This window comes from Pituophis catenifer, unplaced genomic scaffold (genome assembly GCF_029215685.1).
Source record: "Pituophis catenifer annectens isolate HBS135680 unplaced genomic scaffold, rPitCat1.0.hap2 SCAF_12, whole genome shotgun sequence".
Taxonomy (NCBI): Eukaryota; Metazoa; Chordata; class Lepidosauria; order Squamata; family Colubridae; genus Pituophis; species Pituophis catenifer.
The window spans coordinates 66935-90481 of record NW_027256892.1 but is presented as its reverse complement, the minus strand read 5'-3'; the positions used below and the strand labels follow the sequence as shown (position 1 = coordinate 90481).

The 23547-nt window shown below is 44.2% G+C and overlaps 1 protein-coding gene across 1 annotated transcript in view; it reads left to right on the top strand.

Annotated features, from left to right (window-relative positions):
* Positions 1 to 5523: 5523 nt before the first annotated feature.
* The window catches only part of CCAR2 (cell cycle and apoptosis regulator 2), a 38394-nt gene continuing 20370 nt past the window's right edge, over positions 5524 to 23547 (top strand). The window contains exons 1-10 of the mRNA XM_070952247.1: positions 5524 to 5605; positions 6173 to 6257; positions 9325 to 9416; positions 10528 to 10619; positions 12693 to 12807; positions 15469 to 15595; positions 16400 to 16496; positions 18331 to 18447; positions 19600 to 19834; positions 21591 to 21704. Of these exons, the coding sequence (XP_070808348.1) occupies positions 6185 to 6257; positions 9325 to 9416; positions 10528 to 10619; positions 12693 to 12807; positions 15469 to 15595; positions 16400 to 16496; positions 18331 to 18447; positions 19600 to 19834; positions 21591 to 21704 (1062 nt within the window). The 5' untranslated portion in view covers positions 5524 to 5605; positions 6173 to 6184. The remainder of the gene's footprint in view (positions 5606 to 6172; positions 6258 to 9324; positions 9417 to 10527; positions 10620 to 12692; positions 12808 to 15468; positions 15596 to 16399; positions 16497 to 18330; positions 18448 to 19599; positions 19835 to 21590; positions 21705 to 23547) is intronic.

Below are 23547 nucleotides of genomic sequence, written 5' to 3'. Positions count from 1 at the left end.
TATCCATCCATCCATCCATCTATCTATCTATCATCCATCCATCTACCTATCCATCCATCCATCTATCATCCATCCATCTATCATCCATTCATTTATCTATCTATCTATCCATCTATCATCCATCCATCTACCTATCCATCCATCCATCTATCATCCATCCATCTATCATCCATTCATTTATCTATCTATCCATCCATCATCCATCTATCATCTATCTATCTATCTATCCATCCATCCATCTATCATCCATCTATCAATCCATCTATCATCCATTCATCTATCTATCTATCCATCCATCCATATATCTATCATCTATCCATTTATCTATCTATCTATCCATCCATCCATCTATCTATCCATCTATCATCCATCCATCTATCCATCTATCATCCATCCATCTATCATCCATCTATCTATCCATCTATCATCCATTCATCTATCTATCCATCCATCCATCCATCCATCCATTTATCTATCCATCCATCCATCCATCCATCTATCTATCTATCATCCATCCATCTACCTATCCATCCATCCATCTATCATCCATCCATCTATCATCCATTCATTTATCTATCTATCTATCCATCTATCATCCATCCATCTACCTATCCATCCATCCATCTATCATCCATCCATCTATCATCCATTCATTTATCTATCTATCCATCCATCATCCATCTATCATCTATCTATCTATCTATCCATCCACCCATCTATCTATCCATCTATCATCCATCCATCTACCTATCCATCCATCCATCATCCATCCATCATCCATTCATCTATCTATCTATCTATCTATCTATCTATCTATCTATCTATCTATCTATCCATCCATCCATCATCCATCTATCATCTATCTATCTATCTATCTATCCATCCATCCATCTATCGTGAATAAAGGCAGGCTATGTGGGAAGGCAGTTCCGCACAGACCAGTGGGAGAAGCGGGGGAGACGCGCATGGGATGGCTAAGGCAAATGCGCCTCTTCCGGAGACCTTGGCTGCAACTGTTCCCATTTTCAATCAGCCGCAAATTATTGGGTGGGATACTAATAGGGGTAAGAGGAAAGCAGATTGAGGCACCTGGGCTGCTGGCCTCAGCAACCTTCAAATGGATTCCTTCAAAAGCTTTTTTTTTGTTGTTGCCCCAGCGGCTAACAGAATTCAAAATACAGCCTGGTTTAAACCCTCAGTGGGTCTGGATTGTCTTGCTAGAAGTGAGCTTTGTGGAGGTCTTGGTAGATTAGCTTCCAAGAATAACTATTCTCTACCAAAACTCTACAGTTTTGAACTGTAAAAATACACGAAGTAGCTTTGCAAAGCGCGATAAAAACATACCATCCAAAGCACTAATTAAGAAAAAGAAATATAACTCACTAAAAAGCAGACAAGCTGATTTCATTTTTAGATGAAATCGCTCAACAGTTATCCTTGCTGATGCTCCCACCAGTCGTGAAAGAAGGACCAAGGAACTCAGATATGGGAGCTGATTTGGGATAGCTTGTTTGTGCGAAGAAAAAACGCCTAATCAACTTCTAAAAAGCTACGTGGTTTGCTTGCTCTCCTTGGCCTAGACGGGAGAAAAAGCAAACAAGGCCAGCTGCAAAGGAGTTGTTTTGGTTGTTATTTCATAACACGAGAACAAGAAGTCCTTTCGTCTCTTTTCTTTATTCTGTAAGCATTTTAATGGCTTTCCAGCATGCATTGTCCAAAGGATTTGAGGTTGTTTCTCTTTGCAGGGGACCTATGCAATTAAAAATAAAGATTTTAGTCTAAGTTTGCTGCAGAGCTTCTAGCATCAAGCTAGACACCAGGAGCCCATGAGGTCTGTTCCCTGCCTTAGAAAGCCAGCTGGATGGCATTGGGCCAGTCACTCCCCCTTCAGCCTTAGGAAGGAGCAATGGCAAAACACTTTGAAAAAATCATGCCCAGAAAACTTCAGGGGAGTTGCCAGGGGTCAACAACGCTGACTTAAGGCACCGAAAACAAAACAAAACAAAACGTTCAGAACTTGCTGATTATTGCAGCAAAATTGAAAGGGGTGCTTATTTGATGCAACAATGGAAGGCTGCATGTGTTGCAACTATTAAAGAACACTTGAGGTGCTTTGATCACTTCAAAGTCCCTAAAAGCAATAGTTTGCAGCCCAGAAAAAATGGTGCAAACAGAACAATCTTCTGTTCCCTCATGTCCATTGGGAAATCCCTGCTTTGCAGAATGTGAAATGTCTTGCTGTTTAGTTTGTTTAATTGTTCAGTATTTTTTTTAATTAAACAAATCTGATGTTCTCTTGTTTTTTTTCTCTCTCTCTGCCCCTCCCTTTCTCTTCCCTCATTTGGTGCATGTAACTGTGTAACTTCAAAGATGAAATTGTATTTTTAAAATATAAATTGTATAGTATATTTTTTAGTATTTTTAACGAATTACAACTATATATATGCAGCTGGGAGTTTGTATTTATTGTATTTATAGTATTTATTGTACTATTGCATTTGTTGTATTTTATTTAAGGATAATAATAAAACGTTTTGCAATCTTTTAAAAATCTGAACCCTAGAATAGAGAAAATTTGTTTGACAATCTAAATTCAGCGGAACGTGGTACCAAAGCTTTCCAGGGATGCATCATTTCATGCCGCATGGAAGATTGAAAAAGTTTCTCGAGATATATGGAATCCTTTGCGGTAGAGAAGTAGCATGTCATGAGTCAGGCGGAGACCTGTTGGATCATACCAGGGATCCATCTAAACCAGGGGTGTCAAACTCGCATTGTCATGGCAGTGTCACATGATGTTTCGGGACTTTTTTCCTTTTTGCTAAACCGGGCGGGGGTGGAGCCAGCATGTGACGCAACCGGCCTGTGGGCCGTGAGTTTGACACCCCTGATCTAATCTCCCACCCTGTTTCCCAGAGGGGACGAGTGGTTGAATTGGGGAGCAGCTGACTTTCAGCTGCCAGCTGCCTGCAAGGGGGGCCCCAGAAGCCCTACTAAGCAGGTATATACAAAAGTATGAAGGCTATTGCTTAAAAGCATTGTAAGACGCCCTGAGTCTCCGGAGAAGGGCGGCATATAAATCAAACTAAGAAATAAATAAATAAATAAATAAATAATAGTTGCATCGACTAGGATGCTTGTATCAATGTTTTCAATTGCATGAATTTAGAATGGTGATTTAGCTTCTCACAATCTGATGCTGCCCAGATACATCAGATTCCAATGCCCATAATCCCCAATCATTGGTGGCTAGTGCTGAACGAGACTGACATGATTCCAGTGTATGATGGATCCTCCTGGCTATCCTGAAAACTTAATTTACCACAATGTTGGAAAGGGAAACGCTGAGCTCCTTAGTGCCATGAAGATCAGCATTCTCTCTCTCTCTCTCTTTTTTTTGGAATCAAGTTTATTGATTTTTTTTCTCCATCCCCCCTCCACACATTTTGTCAACAGAGTATTGACTATATCATATCTTATACAGCTTGTCATATCCAAATATATTTTACAAATTCTGCCAAAATATTCATTTTCCATATTTTTTAATCATATCTTGATATTTCTATGCTTATTATATAAACAACATCATCTTCTGCTCTCGAATTCTCATTTCTCCTTTTTAAATCATAGATATTCTCTTTTAACTTTCATAGTAGTTCATTCTTTATCCTGATAAATTTAAACATCAAGGGTTGCCTTTCTTCCATTTCATCTTTTTGTTTTACAGCAATCTTTCTTCTCTTTCCTTCCCCTTCTTTTATCCTTCCTACTTTCTTCTTTCCTCCTCTCCTACTCCTTCTCTACTTCCCTTTCCTTTCTCCCCATCCTCCTTTCTTCCCCCCATCTAACCTTCTCTCCTACTCCTATTTCCCTTCCCTTTCTTCCTCTCCTCTTCCCTTTCTTCTATTCCTCTCTCTTCTTGAAGATCAGCAGTCTCATCCTAAATAAATAGTTGCTGGGGTAGGACCATCCATCTAGTCAAGGCAAACACCAAGCACAGAAGGGATATCGGGGAGCAGCTCTCTTATGATAGCCTGCAAAAGTAGGTTTTTAGGGAAATGCAGAGTCCCCAAACTTTAGAATGTGATCCCGTTTCGGCTTGAAACTGCGATGTTTCCCACTTATGCTTTGGGATTTAAAATGGAGAACAGGCAATAGTGGATGCATCCATGGGAGTTTTAGGATATATGGAAATCCCGGAGTGACCAATTCATCAATGAATTCAAGATGGAAAGAATTTGGGCTTTGCTGGTGGGTGCAGGTGATATTTTGTTTAGCTTGGAAAGTATCTGCTGTACCCCCTGCTGGTTGCGCATCTCCTTCTGCAGAGTAAGAGAATGTAATGTAGAGAATTGTAATCCAAATGAGGCTGGGTTGCAACTGATTTAAAAAAACCAGGGATTTAAAATAGCCTTTGTATTGAGATGCTACCCAGGCCGAGAGAGAGCCTGATTTAAAATATGCATTGTGAAGTGGAAAAGGGAATACATTCATTCCTATTCTCCCTCTAATGAAGATGGGAGTTTGTGAGAGAAAGTATTGGCGTGTGTATTGATTTCAAGGATTTGTACATGATCTATGAAGGCCGGGACAAAAGATTGCAACACGGAAGGATGTAAGTGGCCCATTTCTGAACAGCCAGCTGAACTCCCCACTTTGATAAAAAAACAAGACCAGGTCAATGAATAACGCAGAGAATATAAACAGTCTAAATCACCTGGGTGGCTAACGGAGATGCCTGGCAGCTCTTAATTTATTGCGGTTTAGTGATTCCTACATTAAACCATCAAAAGGATCCGCTTGTGCCTGATTAGTTTCAGCTGCACGCTGAGAAGACATGAAGAAGCGAGCAAAATAAGAGCACGCCTACAAATGTACAAACTTGGGGCTGGAAAAAAAAAAGAGGCTCTAAATAGTTCTCAAACTTGCCACCAGGTGGCAAAACACACCCTTGTAAAAAAAGATGAAGAGGAGGACCGGTGGCAGCTCTGATTGTTTCATTAAAATTGAATTAATAATTGAATTAAATTGAATTAATAAATTTCCAGAGCTGGGGAGCCTCTGATTTATTCCACACCGCCTTAAAATACGGGATTTTGTCCACGCAAAGTTTCAAAACTCGAAAAACACCAAATTCCATTTCATGATGCTGGATGCTTTTTTTTGCTGCAACCTTTCCCAGATCATATCTAGTGGGACCCTTCCTTTTCCAAGCAGGTGCACCCAGAGGCGTTGGACCACATTTCCCAGAATTCCCAAGGGCTGGGAATTCTGGGAGGCGCTGTGTCGCTTCCAGGGGCTTCAGGCAGCTTCCATCCTTCCCGCCCCAAGCAGCCCAGGATGCTGGGATATGTAACCCAGGCACACCTGGAGGAGCATCCTCTCTCTCCCTCCCTTCCCCCCCCCCACTCCATCTTCGAGGAGCGACGCTCTTTCCCCTCTGGGAGGACCGAGACTCGCCGTTCCCATTGGCTTCCGGGTGGCGCTTCACTCCGGGCACTTCCGGTCCCTCCAGCGCGGGGGGCAGGAGGCGTTTCCGCTCAGGCGCACATCCGGGTTCCTTTGTCCCCGGGGTCGCAGCCGGGCGCCCTCCCCGCCGCCTCAGGTGGGTCCTCCAACCCCCCCCCCCCACGGCCCCCCGCGGCCTGCCTCTCGAGCCGGGCCGGGAGGGCCGCGCTAGGAATCCGCCTCTCGACTCCTCTCAGCGGCCGTTGGCCGCCTTCGCCTCCCGGCCCCGTGGAAGCGTCGGAGGCGCCCGCTGAAGCCCCCCCCCGACCCCCCCCACTCCTCTCTGTGTGTGGGTCTGTTTGTGTGGCGGGAGGGTCACGACGACCCCGCAGAGTAGGCCAGGCCAGGCGGGTGGGTTGAAAGAGGCGTCGCTTCTCCTTCCCTCCGGCAGCCTCGCCCGGCTGGCTCTCCCGAAGTGGCCCCGGGGAGAAGGGAGGAAGGAAGGGCCCCCTCTGGGCAGGCGGCTCTGTGTGTGGGTGTGTGTGGGGGGGTACATCCTGAGGGCATCTAGACGGGCTCATCTTTCTCCCCCCTCCCTCCTCCTCCTTTTGGGCGGGGCCTGGGGTTGGGAGGGAGGGGCCTGGGGTTTGTGGGCGGGGCTTTGTTCTGCGTGTGTGGGGGGGGTCTTTTGTGCGACTTTCTGAAGCGGGGATTCCGCCCACAGCCTCGGACCGTCATGGCCCAGTTCAAGCGCCAGAAGCCTCTGCGGACCAGCAGCCTCCAGGGAGCCCCGCGAGGGTCCTTCTCAGGTGGGTCTCCCCCCCCCCCGCTTCCCCTCCCCTGGGATGGCCTCTCTTCACTGGTTCTCCGTCTTTTCCTTTCCTTCTTTCCTTTTCCTTTCCTTCTTTCATTTTCCCTTTCTTTCCCTTCTCTTCCCTTCCTTTCCTTTCCCTTCCTTTCCCTCTTTCCTTTCCTTCTTTCCTTTTCCTTTCCCTTTCCTTCTTTCCCTTTCCCTTCCTTTCCTTTCCCTCTTTCCTTTCCCTTTCCTTCTTTCCCTTTCCCTTCCTTTCCTTTCTCTTCCCTTCCTTTCCTTTCCCTTTCCTTCTTTCCTTTCTTTCCTTTCTTTCCTTTCTTTCCTTTCTTTCCTTTCCTTTCCTTTCCTTTCCTTTCCTTTCCTTTCCCTTCTTTCTCTATTTCCTTTCTTTTCCTCTTTCCTTTCTTTCTTCTTTCCTTTTTCCTTTCCTTTTTCCTTTCCCTTCCTTTCCTTTCTCTTCCCTTCCTTTCCTTTCCCTCTTTCCTTTCCCTTTCCTTCTTTCCTTTCCTTTCCTCCTTTCTTTTCCTTTTTCCTTTCCTTTCCTTTTCTTTCTTTTCCTTTCCTTTCCTTTCCTTTCCTTTCCTTTCCTTTCCTTTCCTTTCCTTTCCCTCTTTCCCTTTCCCTTTCTTTCCTTTCTCCTCCCTTCCTTTCCTTTCTCTTCCCTTCCCTTCCCTTCCCTTCCTTTCCTTTCCTCCTTTCTTTTCCTTTTTCCTTTCCTTTCCTTTCCTTTCCTTTCCTTTCCTTTCCTTTCCTTTCCTTTCCTTTCCTTTCCTTTCCTTTCCTTTCCTTTCCTTTCCTTTCCTTTCCTTTCCCTCTTTCCCTTTCCCTTTCTTTCCTTTCTCCTCCCTTCCTTTCCTTTCTCTTCCCTTCCCTTCCCTTCCTTTCCTTTCCTCCTTTCTTTTCCTTTTTCCTTTCCTTTCCTTTCCTTTCCTTTCCTTTCCTTTCCTTTCCTTTCCTTTCCTTTCCTTTCCTTTCCTCTTTCCTTTCTTTCTTCTTTCTTCTTTCCTTTTTCCTTTCCTTTTTCCTTTTTCCTTAACCCTAACCCTGCAAAAGAGGAAGGGTGCGATATTACAGCACCCAGGAGCTTCCATCAAGTCTCCTCTCCCTCAGAAGCAAAGAAACCGCAGCAGAGTTCTTAACAGTTCTTTTTCCTTTTTCCTATCCTTTCCTTCTTTCCTTTCCTTTCCTTTTTCCTTTCCTGCCAGTAAAGCAGGAGGCCAGAATTAGGCAAAGCGGGTGAAATGGGAATTTCTGTTTTACTTCCTTGAGGTTTGGATTGGACTTGCATTGGAAGCTGTCTTTCAGTCTGTTTAGTGGTGTAAAATTCTCATATTGAAGTAACGAAACACAACTCCAGCAATTTTTATGAACTGTGATTTAAGAGGTTGATGACATGGGGGCTAAATGAAACAGGAATTCAAGACACTCGTGCTTAAAGCTCTTTTTGTTTTGTTTTTACTGCTGCCCTTCAGATACGTTTTCATATCTGGGTTTCAACTCTTGATGATTCCCAAAAGAGACAAAGTATGCTTTTTATTTTTATTTGTTTACTTAGCCCACCTTTATTATTTTTACAAATACAGGTAGTCCTTATGACCACAGGGACCCCAACATTTCTGTTTTTAAGCAAGCCAGTTAAGTGAGTTTTGCCCCATATTTAGGATATTTTTTGCCATAGTTGTTCAACAAATCACTGCAGTTGTTAAGTGAGTCATGCAGTTGTTAAGTGAATCTGGCCTCCCAGACTTTGCTTTGACTTTGCTTGTCGGGAGCCAGATGGGAAGCTTATAAATAATGACCACATGATCCCAGGACAGTGAAATTCTCATAAATACATGACAGTTGCAAGCACCTGCATTTTGATCACATGACCATGGGGATCTGCAAAGATCGTAAATATAAAAACTGGTCATAAGCCACTTTTTTCCAGTGCCGTTGTTAACGTAGAACGGTCATTAATGAATGGTTCTAAGTCAAGGACTACAACTCAAGGTGGTGAAAATATCCAACAGATCTTCCTCCTCCTATTTCCCCCCCCCCCCCCGCAAGAACAACCCTGTGAAATGAGTTGGGCTGAGAGAGAGCCACTGGCCCAAGGTCACTCAGCTGGCTTTCATGGCTAAGACGGGACTTGAACTCACAATCTTTTGCTTTCTAGCCTGATGCTTTAACGACTAGACCAAACTGGCTCTCAGTTGAGAGCCAAACTCCTATGATTCCCAAATGGGACAATACATCGGGAAGAGTAGAGTATGCTTGCTAAACTGAACTATAAGCATGGAGTCCTTTCATGTGGCTGCCACTACTAGTGTGAGGTCAGTGATTACTACATAGGGTTGCATCTGTGGTCAGATCTAATAATGAAATATATATGTAGGCTGATCCCTGTATTCAGTCTTCTATTACTTCACTGGGAAAGAAATATACCGTATTTTTCGGAGTATAAGACACACCTTTTTCCCCCCTAAAAGGGGGTGAAAATTTAGGTGCGTCTTATACACCGAATGTAGCCCCGTCCACCCACTGGCCCCCACCCTTTGGCCTCTGCCTCCCAGCAGTTTAGCTCCTTGCAAGCAAACAGCAAGAAAAAACAGCTCCTTTCAGCTTCAGCACAGTCTAATTAGCACAAGTTGATTGGATGGGCTCCGGACTCTCAGCTGATTTGCTCTCAGCTGTTTTGCGCAGGGCTCTGCTGCTTGCTGCAAAGAGGTAAATTGCTGGAGCAGATTTTTTTTTCCCCTTGTGCTAATCAAGCTATGCTGAAAACAAAAGTGAAAGTAAAGCAGGCTGTTTGCTGCAAGGAGGCAAAATTGCGCAGAGGCAGAGGGAGATTTCTTTTTCTTCTTTTCCTCACCCAAAAAGGTAGGTGCGTCTTATACTCCGGTGCATCTTATACTCCGAAAAATACGGTAACAAGGATGAAGTTGTAGTTGTATGGAAAAGAACATGGTTAGAACGATTACAGAGTAGTATTTATTGGTAAATAAAATTTATCCATTGCCTCCTCATACTTTATTTCAACTGGGATTCAAATGATGCTGACACCCAGTCCTTTTTCCTAGGAACACAGCCAGCCTCTCTACTGGGACCTGCGCCGGGTCTGTTAAATCCTCCCATTTCAGCAGACATCATTCAAGCAACACGACATCTTCAGGTAGAGAATTAATTGGCCTTCTTTTATGGGTTTCTTAGTTGCCAGGTGGTGATATCCTGATATTCTTTCCTTCTCTTGATATGGGACAATTTGCAGATTTTACCTCAACAAAAGCATTGTGTAGAACTGTTCAAGTTACAAGGTGATTCTGGTCACTTCTGATATCATGCCAAGAATTTTGTATTTTGGAAACAGGACAGCAATTCCAGGCCTTCCTGTCCTCTACCATCCTCTGGAGTCCATTTAAGCTCACGCCGACTGCTTCAGTGACTCCATCCAGCCACCTTGTTCTCTGCCGTCCCCTCCTTCTTTTGCCCTCGATCGTTCCCAGCATTAGGCTCTTCTCCAGGGAGTCCTTCCTTCTCATCAGGTGGCCAAAGTATTTGAGTTTCCTCTTCAGGATCTGGCCTTCTAAAGAGCAGTCAGGGTTGATCTCCTCTAGGACTGACCGGTTGGATCGTCTTGTAGTCCAAGGGACTTGCAAGAGTCTTCTCCAGCACCAGTGCATTAAGTAGAGATCACTAAATAGCAAGTGAGTAAAAGCTTGAAGTATTTTCTACTTAAAATAGCCTGCTGGATGGTTCAGAGTTCCAAAGAATGATAAAAGAAAGTGAACTAGGCTCAGGGGGAGGGCCTTCTCTGTGGGGGCACCTACCCTCTGGAATCAGTTGCCCCCAGAGATAAGGAGAATCCAAGACCTCGGTGCCTTCCGCCGTGCCCTTAAAACCCATTTTTTTCCAGCAAGCCGGGCTGGCTTAAGAAGAAATTTTTAAATGTTTTAATTGGTAGTGATTTTTAATTGGGCCAAATTTATATATCTTTTAATTGTTTTTAATATTTGTACTGCATGTTTTTAATTCTGGCTGTACACCGCCCTGAGTCCTCAGGGAAAAGGGCGGTATAGAAATTGTAAATAAATAATAAATAAATAAATAAATAAATAAATAAATAAATACATACATACATACATACATACATACATACATACATACATACATACGCACCATCTGCAGCATTAATGAAGGTACCGGCTGAGTGTGGTAATGATCAGATGAGGATCATTTGAGTTTATTCTGAGCAAAGTAATGACAGTGATTTTCTCTGCTTTTAGGGAGGAGAGAAGCAGCGGGTTTTTACCGGCATTGTCACCAGTCTTCACGATTATTTTGGCGTGGTGGATGATGAAGTTTTTTTCCAATTAAGGTGAGTAGAGGGTTGCTGAGCAGCAGCAGGGACAGAAGTGGGCTGCAAACGGCTCCACGCGGACAGAGTAACTTCGCCGCTCTTCAACCTTACCTGAGCCTTGGAAGAGCAGTAAAGGGGCTGCTTCTCGGGCCTGAGGATCACCCAAGCCTGACTGCTTATAGCTGCTGCTTCTGCTGTTGGAATTGGGTGTGTTGAGGGTAAAACTGCCCTCTGCAAAATAGTGCAACGGACCAGACAGCGAATAGATACATTGCTTAGCAAAACACACAGATAGTCACAGACTCTCAACGTTTAAAGAAAAATAAATAGTCTTTACTTGTAGTATAAAAACAAACGTGGCTTCTCAAAACAACTTCTTCAAACAATCACGGTTTAACACAAAACATAGTTTGCTTACAGTTCCAGTTCTCTCCAAACACAGACACAGTTCCTTCAGCAGTTCAACCTTCGATAGCAGGAGTAGAAGTGAGAGCAGAAGTGAATGAACTTCCTGCCTTCTTTTATGTCTGCTTAGCACAGCCAATTAGTCATCTTTGTAGCAGTTAAAGTTACAGAACGTAGTTTTCGATATATTATCTACCCAACCGTAGGATAAGCATCCAACAGGGTGTAATCCATTATACTACAGATTGTGATGCATCCTGCTAGAAAAATGCAAGTATTCTAGAGAAAAAGGCAGAGGTCGTATTCAGCCGGTTCAGACAGGTTCATGTGAACTGGTAGCGGAAATCGCGGGTGGGCTCACCCACTCGCCCCGTCTCTATGCCGTCTTATTTAGGCACATTTTTGAGGCCGAGCACATGCGTGGAAGGTGCTCGCACGAGCAAAGCACGTGCACGGAAGGCTGTAAGCAGGTGCGGAAATGGCCGCGCGCGCGCTCACATTTGCAAACCGGTAGGGAAAGGAAGTGAATGCCACCCTGGAAAAAGGTTTCCAACTAAGCTTTTCCTGTGCCAGCTTCTACCTGCAAAACTTTAGAATTTAGAGGTCTTCAAACTTGGCAGCTTTAAGACTTGTGGACTTCAACTCCCAGAATTCTCCAGCCAGCTGTGCTGCTGGAGCCAGCTGTGCTGGCTGGAGAATTCTGGGAGTTGATGTCCACAAGTCTTAAAGCTGCCAAGTTTGAAGACCTCTGGTATACACAGAACTGGTTTCAGGACCTGTTTACCCATTATAAAGTCATTATAAAGTTGAAATGTGATTTTTCTCACTTCTTTGTGTGTTTGTGAAGGAAGCACACCTCTAATACACCTCCAGTGAAAAGATTGATCAGAGAGTAGGTGATGGAAGGAACTTGGCCTGAGGTCAGAGGACTAGTGCCAGTTGGAGAAGAATAGAATAGAATGGAATAGAATTTTTATTGGCCAAGTGTGATTGGACACACAAGGAATTTGTCTTGGTGCATATGCTCTCAGTGTACCTAAAAAGAAAATATACATTCGTCAAGAATCATAAGGTACAACACTTAATGATAGTCATAGGGAACAAATAAGCAATCAAATCATATTAGGAAACAGTCAATATAAATCGTAAGGATACAGCAACAAATTACAGTCATACAGTCATAAGTGGGAGGAGATGGGTGATAGGAACAATGAGAAAATTAATAGAAGTGCAGACTTAGTGAATAGTTTGACAGTATTGAGGGAATTATTTGTTAAGCAGAGTGATGGCGTTCAGGAAAAAACTGTTCTTGTGTCTAGTTGTTCTGGTGTGCAGTGCTCTATAGCGTCGTTTTGAGGTTAGGAGTTGAAACAGTTTATGTCCAGGATGTGAGGGGTCTGTAGATACTTTCACAGCCCTCTTTTTGACTCGTGCAGTAGACAGGTCCTCAATGGAAGGCAGATTGGTAGCCATTGTTTTTTCTGCACTTCTAATTATCCTCTGAAGTCTGTCTTGTTGGGTTGCAGAACCAAACCAGACAGTTATAGAGGTGCAGATGACAGACTCAATAAGGCAAATCAATACTGAAGTCTTAAGCAGTTTCTTACGAAGTGGTACCGTGAGGTTTCTCAGAGGCTGGGCCAGCAGAAGTAATGAACTTCTCCTCCTGTCTTTTCTTTCTTTAAGCGTTGTTAAAGGCCGGATCCCACAAATTGGTGAGAAAGTGCTGGTGAAAGCTGTTTACAACCCCAGCCAGTCGGTGCCCTGGAATGCCTTGAAGGTCCAGACCTTGTCAAATCAGGTAGCAGCCAGTTTTGTATTAAGATATTCATTCACTATTTAGTTGTTTACTGTTTCAATGTGCCACTCTAATGCTGATCACAATATTATTTGAACATACATAGTAATACCCTCTTCCAACCTCTAATCTTCCCATCTCGTTATTGCTTTTATTCTGTTACATAAAAATGTGTATACTAATACTCCCTCTATCTCTTATTCCTACTCTGTTCTAACTTTTAGACAGGCCTCAGTCAGTCCACCATTATATTAAAAGACCTTTCCTTTCTATCCATCATCTCTTGCCCGTTTTAATGCTTCAGTTCTTATTCATTTTTTGGGTTGCCTCCCATACTTCTCTCTTGGATCTTTGTCTCTATCGACCTTTACATCTTTATTATTCAGTCTATATATTTCTTCCATCTCTCCTATCTTATACTGCCAGTCCGTCTTCAAACTTGGCAACTTTAAGACTTGTGGACTTCAACTCCCAGAATTCTCCAGCCAGCATAGCATAGCATAGCATAACAGGCTGGAGAATTCTGGGAGTTGAAGTCCAGAAGTCTTAAAGCTGCCAAGTTTGAAGACTTCTGCTCTAGAGTGTCTGCCCAAGCTTCTGTCTCTCCTCTCTCCCTTTCGAAAGTACCTCCTGCTTATCCCAATCCATTTTTAATTCTCTTAGAATACTTTTTCCTTGCTTGATTTCATCAGTCATTTTTATCTTTACTTCTCCTTGTATTCTCCTCTACTTTTACTTGTCTTCTCCTTCTTGCTTTATTTGCTGGTTTGTCTGTTCTACCTTTTCCTCCATTCTTTCTGTTATCTCCTCCCTTTCCTGGACATAGTGATTTTTATTCAAAGAACCCAATGCATGGCACAGGTGGGAAAATAGAAAGCATTTAACAAGGGGCCTCACGCTTTTATTTAGCACTTTGCTGTGACTTGTGGGAAAGCAGTGGAAGATATCCTAGTTGAAACGGCAGAAAAGTCCAATGGCAGTGCGAGCTGCACTGGCTCCCGGTGGTCTTCTGGGTGCGCTTCAAGGTTTTGGTTACCACCTTTAGAGCGCTCCATGGCTTAGGACCTGTCTACTTACGGGACCGCCTACAAATAGCCTCCCACCAGCCGGTACGCTCTCATAGAGAGGGGCTCCTCCGGGTGCCATCGGCCAAACAGTGTCTACTGGCGGTCCCCAGGGGGAGGGCCTTCTCTGTGGGGGCACCCACTATCTGGAACGAGCTCCCCCCGGAGATACGGAGGATCCCGGATCTGCGCACTTTCCGCCGCGCTCTTAAGACCCTCCTATTCCAGCAAGCTGGCCTGGCCTAACCTTTTCCCCCCTTTTCTTTTAAATTGAAAATTTTAAATCTGTTTTTAAATTATTGGGATGTTTTAAATATGTCTCGGACTAAATTATTTAATCTGGTTTTATTTTTGCTTTTAAATTTTTGTATTTTTGTATTTTATTTTTTTGCCTGTTCACCGTCCTGAGTCCTTCGGGAGTAGGGCGGTATATAAATCTAAGAAAAGAAGAGAAATCAGATGGAGGGGAATGTTATTGTGGGTGAGGCAGAGGAATTTAATAAGCCCATCTGTCAGCTGCCACCTTATGCTTGCTTGTGGCAGAGTGCCATGAACTGTGGGGTGGGGTAATGAAGGGGGGGGGGGAAATAGCAGTAACAATAGCAACAGCACTTAGACTTATATACCGCTTCACAGTGCTTTTACAGCCCTCTCTAAGCTGTTTACAGAGTCAGCCTATTGCCCCCAACAATCTGGCTCCTCATTTTACCCCCTTTGGAAGGATGGAAGGCTGAGTCAACCTTGAGCCTTCTGAGATTTGAAGTGCCAAATTGCAGGCAGCCGGCAGTCAGCAGAAGTAGCCTGCAGGACTGCACTCTAACCACTGGTTAACCTTGGCTCATGCTTGGGAAAACTTAACGGCTGTGCCTTCTTGAGGCACTGCCTCAAGGTCATCCAGCTGGAAAGAGGAGAGGGCCGCATACCAAACTGCGCTTGGACCATCTGTTATGAAAATATCTTGCCTGAACCTGACTAGTTACACCAGGTTGGGCAATGAGAGACGGCTAAGGGAGGGAAAAGTAGAAGTTAGGGAGTTTAGCTCATTGTTCCCAGTTCTGGCTTTGGACTGTTGCAATACCCTTGATCTCTAGTAAACTATACCTTTTTCAATAAATGGAGCCAAGGGTTGTTCCCATTTAGAGATTTAAGTTGTGGCAGGTCGAAAATCATCTTTTTATTTATTATTATTTATTTATTGGTTTGATTTATATGCTGCCTTTCTCCGGAGACTCAGGGCGGCTTACAATGCGTTAAGCAATAGCCTTCATGCTTTTGTATATACCTGCTTAGTAGGGCTTTCGCGCCCCCCTCCCCAAGCGGTGTTCTTTTTTATACAAAGTCAGCTTATTGCCCCCCACAATCCGGGTCCTCAATTTACCTACCTCAGATGGATGGAAGGCTGAGTCAGTCTTGAGCCTGGTGAGATTTGAACTTGCAGTAATTGCAGGCAGTTGGTGGTACTTAACAACACTTTAGTCTGCTGCGCCACCAAGGAAGGAATGTTATTTATGAAACATTTGTTCACTCATAGTTTGGACGTTTTTCAGTAAGAAAAGTTACTTTTGTTATGAATTCTTCATTAATACTTTTTTCCCCCCAGCCTCTTCTGAAGCCCCCCACTCCTCTGCTCCATGTAGCTTCTTTGGGACAGAAGCAAGGCATTCTGGGAGCTCAGCCCCAGCTGCTCTTCCAGCCACACCGGATCCCCCCTCTCTTCCCCCAGAAACGTAAGTGTTACTACATGCAGCATTGGACGGTGAAGAAATCCATTCAGAGGTGGAGCGTTAAATGTTAAAATCGAACCCGAGATTCGTTACACTGTGAAGGAAGCTAGAGAGACAAACTCTTTCGGAAACCAGATGGGAAATTTGAAGCCATGGCTGATTTTCTAAATAGTTTTTCCCTATTCATTCTGATTCATGGAAGGGAGTAACGTAAGCAGTTTTTCTAGACCATGAGAGAAGTCTGTAATCCTGGCAAATCGTCTAGATGGGGCTCTGGTGTTATTTGGGTGCCATGGTTGCAAAAAGAAAGAAAGAAAAAGAAAGAAAAAGAAATTGAATGGCATTTTGGGAAATGTGTGATTTTTTTTTTTTTAATTTGATTTATATGCCGCCCTTCTCCGGAGACTCAGGGCGGCTTACAATGCGTTAAGCAATAGCCTTCATTCTTTTGTATATTTTATACAAAGTCATCTTATTGCCCCCACAAACTGGGTCCTCATTTCACCTACCTTAGAAAGGATGGAAGGCTGAGTCAACCTTGAGCCTGGTGAGATTCGAACTTACAGTAATTGCAGACAGCTGGTGTTAATCACAATGCTATCAGTCTGCTGAGCCACCAGACCCTATGATTTTTGTCATCCTGGTTTCTCCTTACGAGGTGGATACAGTTATGTGTGTAACCTGGTTACACAGTTGTGTGTGTAACCTGGGACCAGCGATAGCGGATCTGGCGTGATATAAAGCCTAGAAGCAAATGGGTTGTCCTCCGAGGAGGAGAAAATAAGGCTGAATCTGTTTCTTCTCCAGCAATGAGCCTCTTCCAGACATCTCCATCGCTCCACTTGGGCCACCTTGGGAGATACGCCAGTCGAGGTCCTAAAGGCAGGCAGGAGTCAGGCAGATGGTAAGCATCACGGTGGGTCATTTTGGGTTGACACAGCATCCTGCCGGTCACACCACATAGTGTGAGTTCCCACTTTCCCAAGGAGCATTTCTTGCTCCCTTCCCCCCCCCCCCACATTTTGCCTTTTCAGCTGGTCTCTCAGTCCATGGGGTGCAGCTTTCTGTTACTTAGCTGCCCCTTGCCACTCAGCAGAAAAGCAAATCTAGCACTCTTCCCAATTTCCTGGGGAGAATATTTGTCCTTCTAGATCAGGGGCGTCAAACTCAAGGCCTGGGGGCCGGATCCGACTTAAGGGGTGTTCAGATCTTGCCTGCAGAAGGACTGGCCCATGGTGTTTCTGCCAGTGAAAATGGGCTACCCAGGCTCCATTTTTGGCTGCCACAGCCTCCTGCAACCAGTGAAAACGGAACTTGTGCGGCCCTCCCAAGCTCCGTTTTCACTAGCAGAGGGTTGCAGGAGGCTCTGGCAGCTGAAAATGGAGCCTGGGTAGCCCGTTTTCGCTGGCAGAGCGCTCGGGCCACTACAGGTGCCCCCGACATGAGTGATGTTGAGCCGGCCAGCCCCCCCCCCCTGCCCCCCAAGGTCAAACACAATCCTGATGTAGCCCTCAATGAAATTGAGTTTGACACCCCTACTCTAGAGGCAGGGTGGTCTGCTTTTCTTAGCAGCAATCCAGGATCCCTTGCCACGTTGCTGCCTGACACATTTCAATGGATGTTTAAGGGATCCATCCTGGGATCTTATATATGCAGAGGGAGCCTATTCTGTGCCACTGAGCTCAGGTTCCTTGTTTCACGTGGTCCAAGCTTTTCTCTTCCTCCCTGGCATTTCTTTAGTCTTTTCCACCCACTTTCTACATGAGAGAAGAAGAACGGTACTTCCGAGATTTCTCCCTGCTTTTCCCTGCTTCACATGGGTTTCCGTACATTTTTTGTTGTCCCCATACGGCAACGGCTGCTACACAGAGCCCCAGGCAGGATAGATGAGTGGGTCTCACAAAGGGGTGGGTATCTATCTATCTATCTATCTATCTATCTATCTATCTCTATCTATCTATCTATCTATCTATCTATCTATCTATCATCTATCTATCTATCTATCTATCTATCTATCTATCTATCTATCTATCTATCTATCTATCTATCTATCTATCTATCTATCTATCTTATCTATCTATCTATCTATCTATCTAATTTCTATGCCGCCCTACTCCCGGAGGACTCAGGGCGGTGAACAGCCAAGATAAAATACAGATAATACAAACATTAAAAGTCCATTAAAATTATTAAATATTTTGGCCGAAAACAAATTTAAGGTAGGGTAGACCAAAGACCAAGGAGGGCCTGTTAAAACTCCATCTCTGCCCTGTGGGCTTTACAGATGGCCACAGCTAACCCAGAATGCTGGCCAAGGTAGACTTCACGGAATGGTCCATCAGGGTTGGGCTTTGGTTCTCCTATTATTTGAAACTGCGGGGGCAACTGAGCAAAACCTCCCTTTGGGTCAATGCCGAATGGAAGGAAACCATTCGATAGGATAGGAAACCAGTCTGGGAAAAGTCATTCATAGAGGGAATCTCCAGCCCCCAGAAAAAGCATAAATTCTGACCAAAAATGACACTTGTGTGGGGTGCAGTCATTACATGTCCTGTAATGATTACTTTCCTCAGAGAAGGGAGTTCATTTTCCATGGATAGTTGGATATCCACGTTCTCTCTCTCTCTCCCAAGTTGTACCGGATGTTGTGTTTGTCGAGAACCAAACTGGGAAAAATTTAGGATTTCAGTGCAACATTATAACTGTGGCTGATGCGACCAAGTTGTTCTCCCTTTTAGGGATGACTTTGACTCCAAGAAGAGGAAGCAGAAGGGTAATGAGCCCTGGGGGGCAAAGAAGCCTCGGCACGAGCCACCCCAATACCGAGTCCAGTTGGCTTGCTATTCTGTGAATAGGTAAGCGCAAATGGGAGCCGTGTGATTGGCCAGAAAGGCGGGATGGAAAGATATTGCTGCTTTTCATGAGTTATATCAGGACAAGTGTCTGCCCCACACTCTCATCACCATTTAACGAACCCATAATCCCTTGCGGGGTAGAGTCTGGGCAACTGAATGGAGCGAGCAGAGTATTTTAATGGCCAGACGCCTTTCCTGTCGCCAATGAGGAGTTTCGTTCAGCAGATATATTTTCATTGTGCCCAGAGAGAGAAATATCTGCCTCTACCTAGGATCGAACTCACAGCCTCCTGATAGTGAGGCGAGAGCTCCACCTCTAGGCCTCGGCACCACTCTGCTGTCTGCCCCCCCACACACTCTCTCCTCCAATATCTCCATTGATGGACAGAAGTTGCTGGCCTGCGACTCCCAGAATCTTCAGGATCAAAACTTTTGAGGCGCTAAGTTGGGGAGAGTTCAACATTGATCAAGATAAGAGCAATGCATTATTTGACTATTAGGGCCCCGAGGTCAAGTTAGTAACACATCAAAGGTCTGGTGTCAAGTTTTGAGGTCGTTTCAAATAAATTGCATTTCAAACAAAGTCTTTGAAGGAAAAACTCCTATTTATTAAGCACGACATTCTAAAACCCGGCTCCATCGAAGCCAACACTGACGTCCAGACCCAAAACCCTCTCTTTCCGTTCCCCACTCCCCTGCACTCATTGGCCATCTTCCAAGTCATTCTACCCCTAATCTACCGCTCCAGCTCAAAGGAATTTCCCCCCTCTCATCCCATCTCCTAGGGGATATTATCTCCAGGGAAAATAAGTAGGTGAAAAGTCAAACGTCCCTTTCCAGACGCCTCCACTTCTCCTTCTTACGTCAGCACTAGAGTAAATGCATCTTGAAGTGCTGACATCTGGTTTGGTTTCCTGTAAAAGAGAGAAATGGTGTTGGTGTTGGGGAAATGCTTGGTAAATGCTCGGGAACTGTTTGGTTCAGATACGGAGAACAAACACCTCCAGCCTAGTCAACGTTGACTTAAGTGTTGATTTAGTGCTCCAATCAATGAGCAAAATCAATCGTCCACCTGCTCTGAATCAGACAAGCTGGGCAGTCTTGGCATCCTGTTAAAGGGGTTCCTTTGTTTTGGTTTCTGTGTCTCGCCAGCTCCTCCTGTGATGCCATGGAAATCTTGAGGCGCTACTGCAGCATCCAGTTGCCCAAGGAATTCTATGATGTCCGCCTCTGCTGGTTGGACACCTTCCCTCTTAGCCAGCCGTTGACTCTGAAGCACCCTAGTCGCGTCCAAGTGGCCGGTCCTGCTGAAGAACTGTCTCAGACGGGAGAGGATACCAGGCAGGAGGTTCAGCTGGAGGACGCAAATCCCGCATTCAGTGCCAAGGTGAACACTTTTAGGACCCCGTTCTGTTCAACAGAAGGGCCTTCACAGCTGACAAAGAGTTTTAATGAGCTGAGCTGAATTCTGCAGGGCTGTTTGGGCAGAAATTAGAAGCACATTTCACTTAATGCTTTGTTCCCTCTTCTGGAACAATTCTGCTCCCTAAATTTATCCTGTGGTTGAATTTGTTGGGTGAACATGACCCCTGCTATAGTGTTTGTTCCTTTGCATTTTATTTGTTTAAATCCATTTATTTATTTTACTTATTTAATTTATATACTGCCCTACTCCCGAAGGACTCAGGGCGATGAACAGCCAAACAGTAAAAATACATAGATACAAAATTTAAAAACAGAGTAAAATCGAATTAAACAATTTGGCCCAGACAGATTAAAACACCCCAATCATTTTGAAAAACCGATTAAAATTTGCATAATTAAAAAGAGGGAAAAGATTAGGCCAGGCCCGCCTGGTGGAATAAAAAGGTCTTAAGAGCGCGGCGGAAGGTGCGCAGATCTGGGATCCTCCGTATCTCCGGGGGGAGCTCGTTCCAGATAGTAGGTGCCCCCACAGAGAAGGCTCTCCCCCTTTAAAATCCCTTTTTGTTTTTGTCTTTATTTTTAAATATTCAAAGTGCAATAGTTAGCGAGGAAATAAATGGGTAGGTGCTTTATATGTTGTTTGCATGATCTGTTCTGCCAGATTCCTTTTTTGGGAGCACCGATAATATTACTACTAGGTGTGCATGGAAGCCTCCTGTATTAGTAAAACCTTGCTGTTTTATAAAGGTGGTTATGTTACGACATGTTCCTCGTTTTTGTTTATTTTTCACACTTCTTAACCGCCTGTCTCCCTCGCTCCCTTTTATCTGTACAATCACAGCTTTTAGATAACAAGTGTTAAAATAAACACAGATTGAAAAGCAGGCTTTAAAAAAAAATCTCAAAATCAGAGAATAGAATCATTCAGGGAAAAGGTTTGTACTAAACGGTTTCAGTACCTCCTTAAAACAGAGTAAGAATGTGGACATTCTCACTCGGCTAGGAAGATAATTCATTGTTGGCTCCTACTTGACCAACAATCTACCGTATTTTTCGGAGTATAAGATGCACCTTTTTCCCCCCTAAAAGGGGGTGAAAATTTAGGTGCGTTTTATACACTGAATGTAGCCTCGCCCACCCACTGCTCCCCACCCTTTGGCCTCTGCCTCCCAGCAGTTTACCTCCTTTTGCAGCAAAAAGAAACAGCTCATTTCAGCTTCAGCACAGCCTAATTAGCACAAGTTGATTGGATCACATCCGGACTCTCAGCTGTTTTGCGGGGGCCTCTGCTGCTTGCTGCAAGGAGGCAAATTTCTGGGAGCAGATTTTTTTTCCCCCTTGTGCTAATCAAGCTATGCTGAAAACGAAACTGAAAGTAAAGCAGGCTGTTTGCTGTTTGCTGTTACGAGGCAAAATTGCTGAGAGGCAGAGGCAGATTTCTTTTTCTTGTTTTCCTCACCAAAAAAGGTAGGTGCGTCTTATACTCCAAAAAATATGGTACTCTCTTTTGCAGATGAAACAAAAGCCATGATATCTTTTTTTTAAATGTCATAATTAAATCCTCCATCATCCTCTGTAAATTGCGATGCCTCTCTGTGATCTCTGGCATCGACGTCGTCTTTTGTTTGAAGAACTTTTGGTAGTGGATTTTTTGGGGGGAATTTTCTGCATGCATCGCAGCTGCACTCACGCTGCTCTGGAACGCCTCTCCCACGTAGGTTCTGCTGCTTTCTTCTCCTGGCATTGAGGAACTCTACCGCAATTGTCTGCTCTATATTGAGGAGCCCAGCGATCAGAGGGAAATCCCTGAACATCCCACAAAGCAAATTAAGGTAAGCAACGTTAGCTGGAAGTAAATGTAAATGAGCTGCATTTGTGCCCAAATGCAGTGTTGCCTCCACGTTTTGATGATCATATTGATCGAACGGGGCGTTTAATAAGGAAGGAGTAATCATGGGGACTAGAGTTGCTTGGAAGTTAAGTTTCATTTTCGTTCTGTAGGCTTCACCGTCATGTCTTTTATCTTGGGCAGCTAAGAAGTCTTTTTTTTTTTATTGAAAAAGTTTTACAATTACATTTTCTCCCCATTTCCCCCCCCCCCCACCCTCCCTAACCTCCCTAACCCCCCCTAACCCACCCCTCCCCCCCCGGACTTCCACAGAATATAATCCAAATCAAAATCCCCTTTTCATAAAACTTGAACCCCTCCACCCCCTGTATATTTTTCACATCTTCACAAAATTCAAATATTTCTATCTTTATATAATACTTTCAGTTAAAAGCTATCTGATACTTCCTAATTTGATATTTATTCTGCACATAATCTATCCACTTTTTCCACTCCCATTCATAAGTCTCTTGTGAGCGATCTTTTAGATATGCTGAAATCTTCGCCATCTCTGCAAAGCTGTCCATCTTCAAAGTCCATTCCTCAATAGTGGGCGTAGCTTCATTTTTCCAGTATTGACCTATCAGTAATCTCGCTGCTGTTATCATATACAATATCAACTTTGTTTCACCCAGTGTAAAACCCTTAACTATAGGCAGCTAAGAAGTCTTAAGCTAATAAGTTGAAGGTCTCCTCACCAGAGAAGGAAATTACTGTCCATAATTCAGTAGTTCTGAGTTCATCTGCCAACGGATTCATTCCAGATACATTTTCCGAAAAGCAATCGGTAATATGGATATCAGCCAGGGGCCCCTCCCACTTTTGGAGTGTGACCCTAGAAGTGTATCCTTCAGTCTAAAAAAATGAGTGCAGCCCCCAACTGAAACAACTCTCGGCTTCACCGTCAAGCAGTGTCTGAAGGCTCTGGTGAACTGGTGCAGTAAAATTAACCTGGTTCTAAATGTTAATTTATTTTATTTATTTTATTTGATTTCCAATTTATATACCGCCCTTCTCCCTAAGGACTCAGGGCGGTGTACGGCCAGAATTAAAAACATGAAATACAAATATTAAAAAACAATTAAAATATATATAAATTTGGCCCCAAAATTAAAATTCACAAACCAATTAAAACATTTAAAAATTTCTTTTTAAGCCAGCCCGGCTTGCTGGAAAAAGTGGGTTTTAAGGGCACGGCGGAAGGCACTGAGGTCTTGGATTCTCCTTATCTCTGGGGGCAACTGATTCCAGAGGGTAGGTGCCCCCACAGAGAAGGCCCTCCCCCTGGGGGTCACCAGCCTACATTGATTGGCTGATGGCACCCTGAGGAGGCCCTCTCTGTGGGAGCGCACGGGTCGATGGGAGGTTGTCGGTAGCAGCAGGGAGGTCATTTTAGATATTAGAAAGAGCCGGCATAGTCATACTCCACTCAGTATCAAGGATGCAGCTGCAGAGGTGGTCAATAGTATTAAGTATCTGGGGGTGCAGATAACTAACAATCGGAACCGGTGTCTGCACGCGTCACCCTTAGGGAAGCGTGCAAACCAGCGTCTGCATTCCCACATCAGATGAGGAGAGCACATCTTTTGCCTTCTCTCCTGGCCACTTACAGAGGCAGCATTGAGAGCGTTTTAACAAACTGCATCCCTGTTTGGTTTGGTGGTAGCAGATAGAAAGTCCCTACAGAGAGTGGTGAGGGCAGCCGAGAAGATCATAGGAAGCTCACTTCCTGTTATTCAGTATATTGCTTATAAGCGCCCTGTGCTTTGAGCTCGAAGCATTGTTAG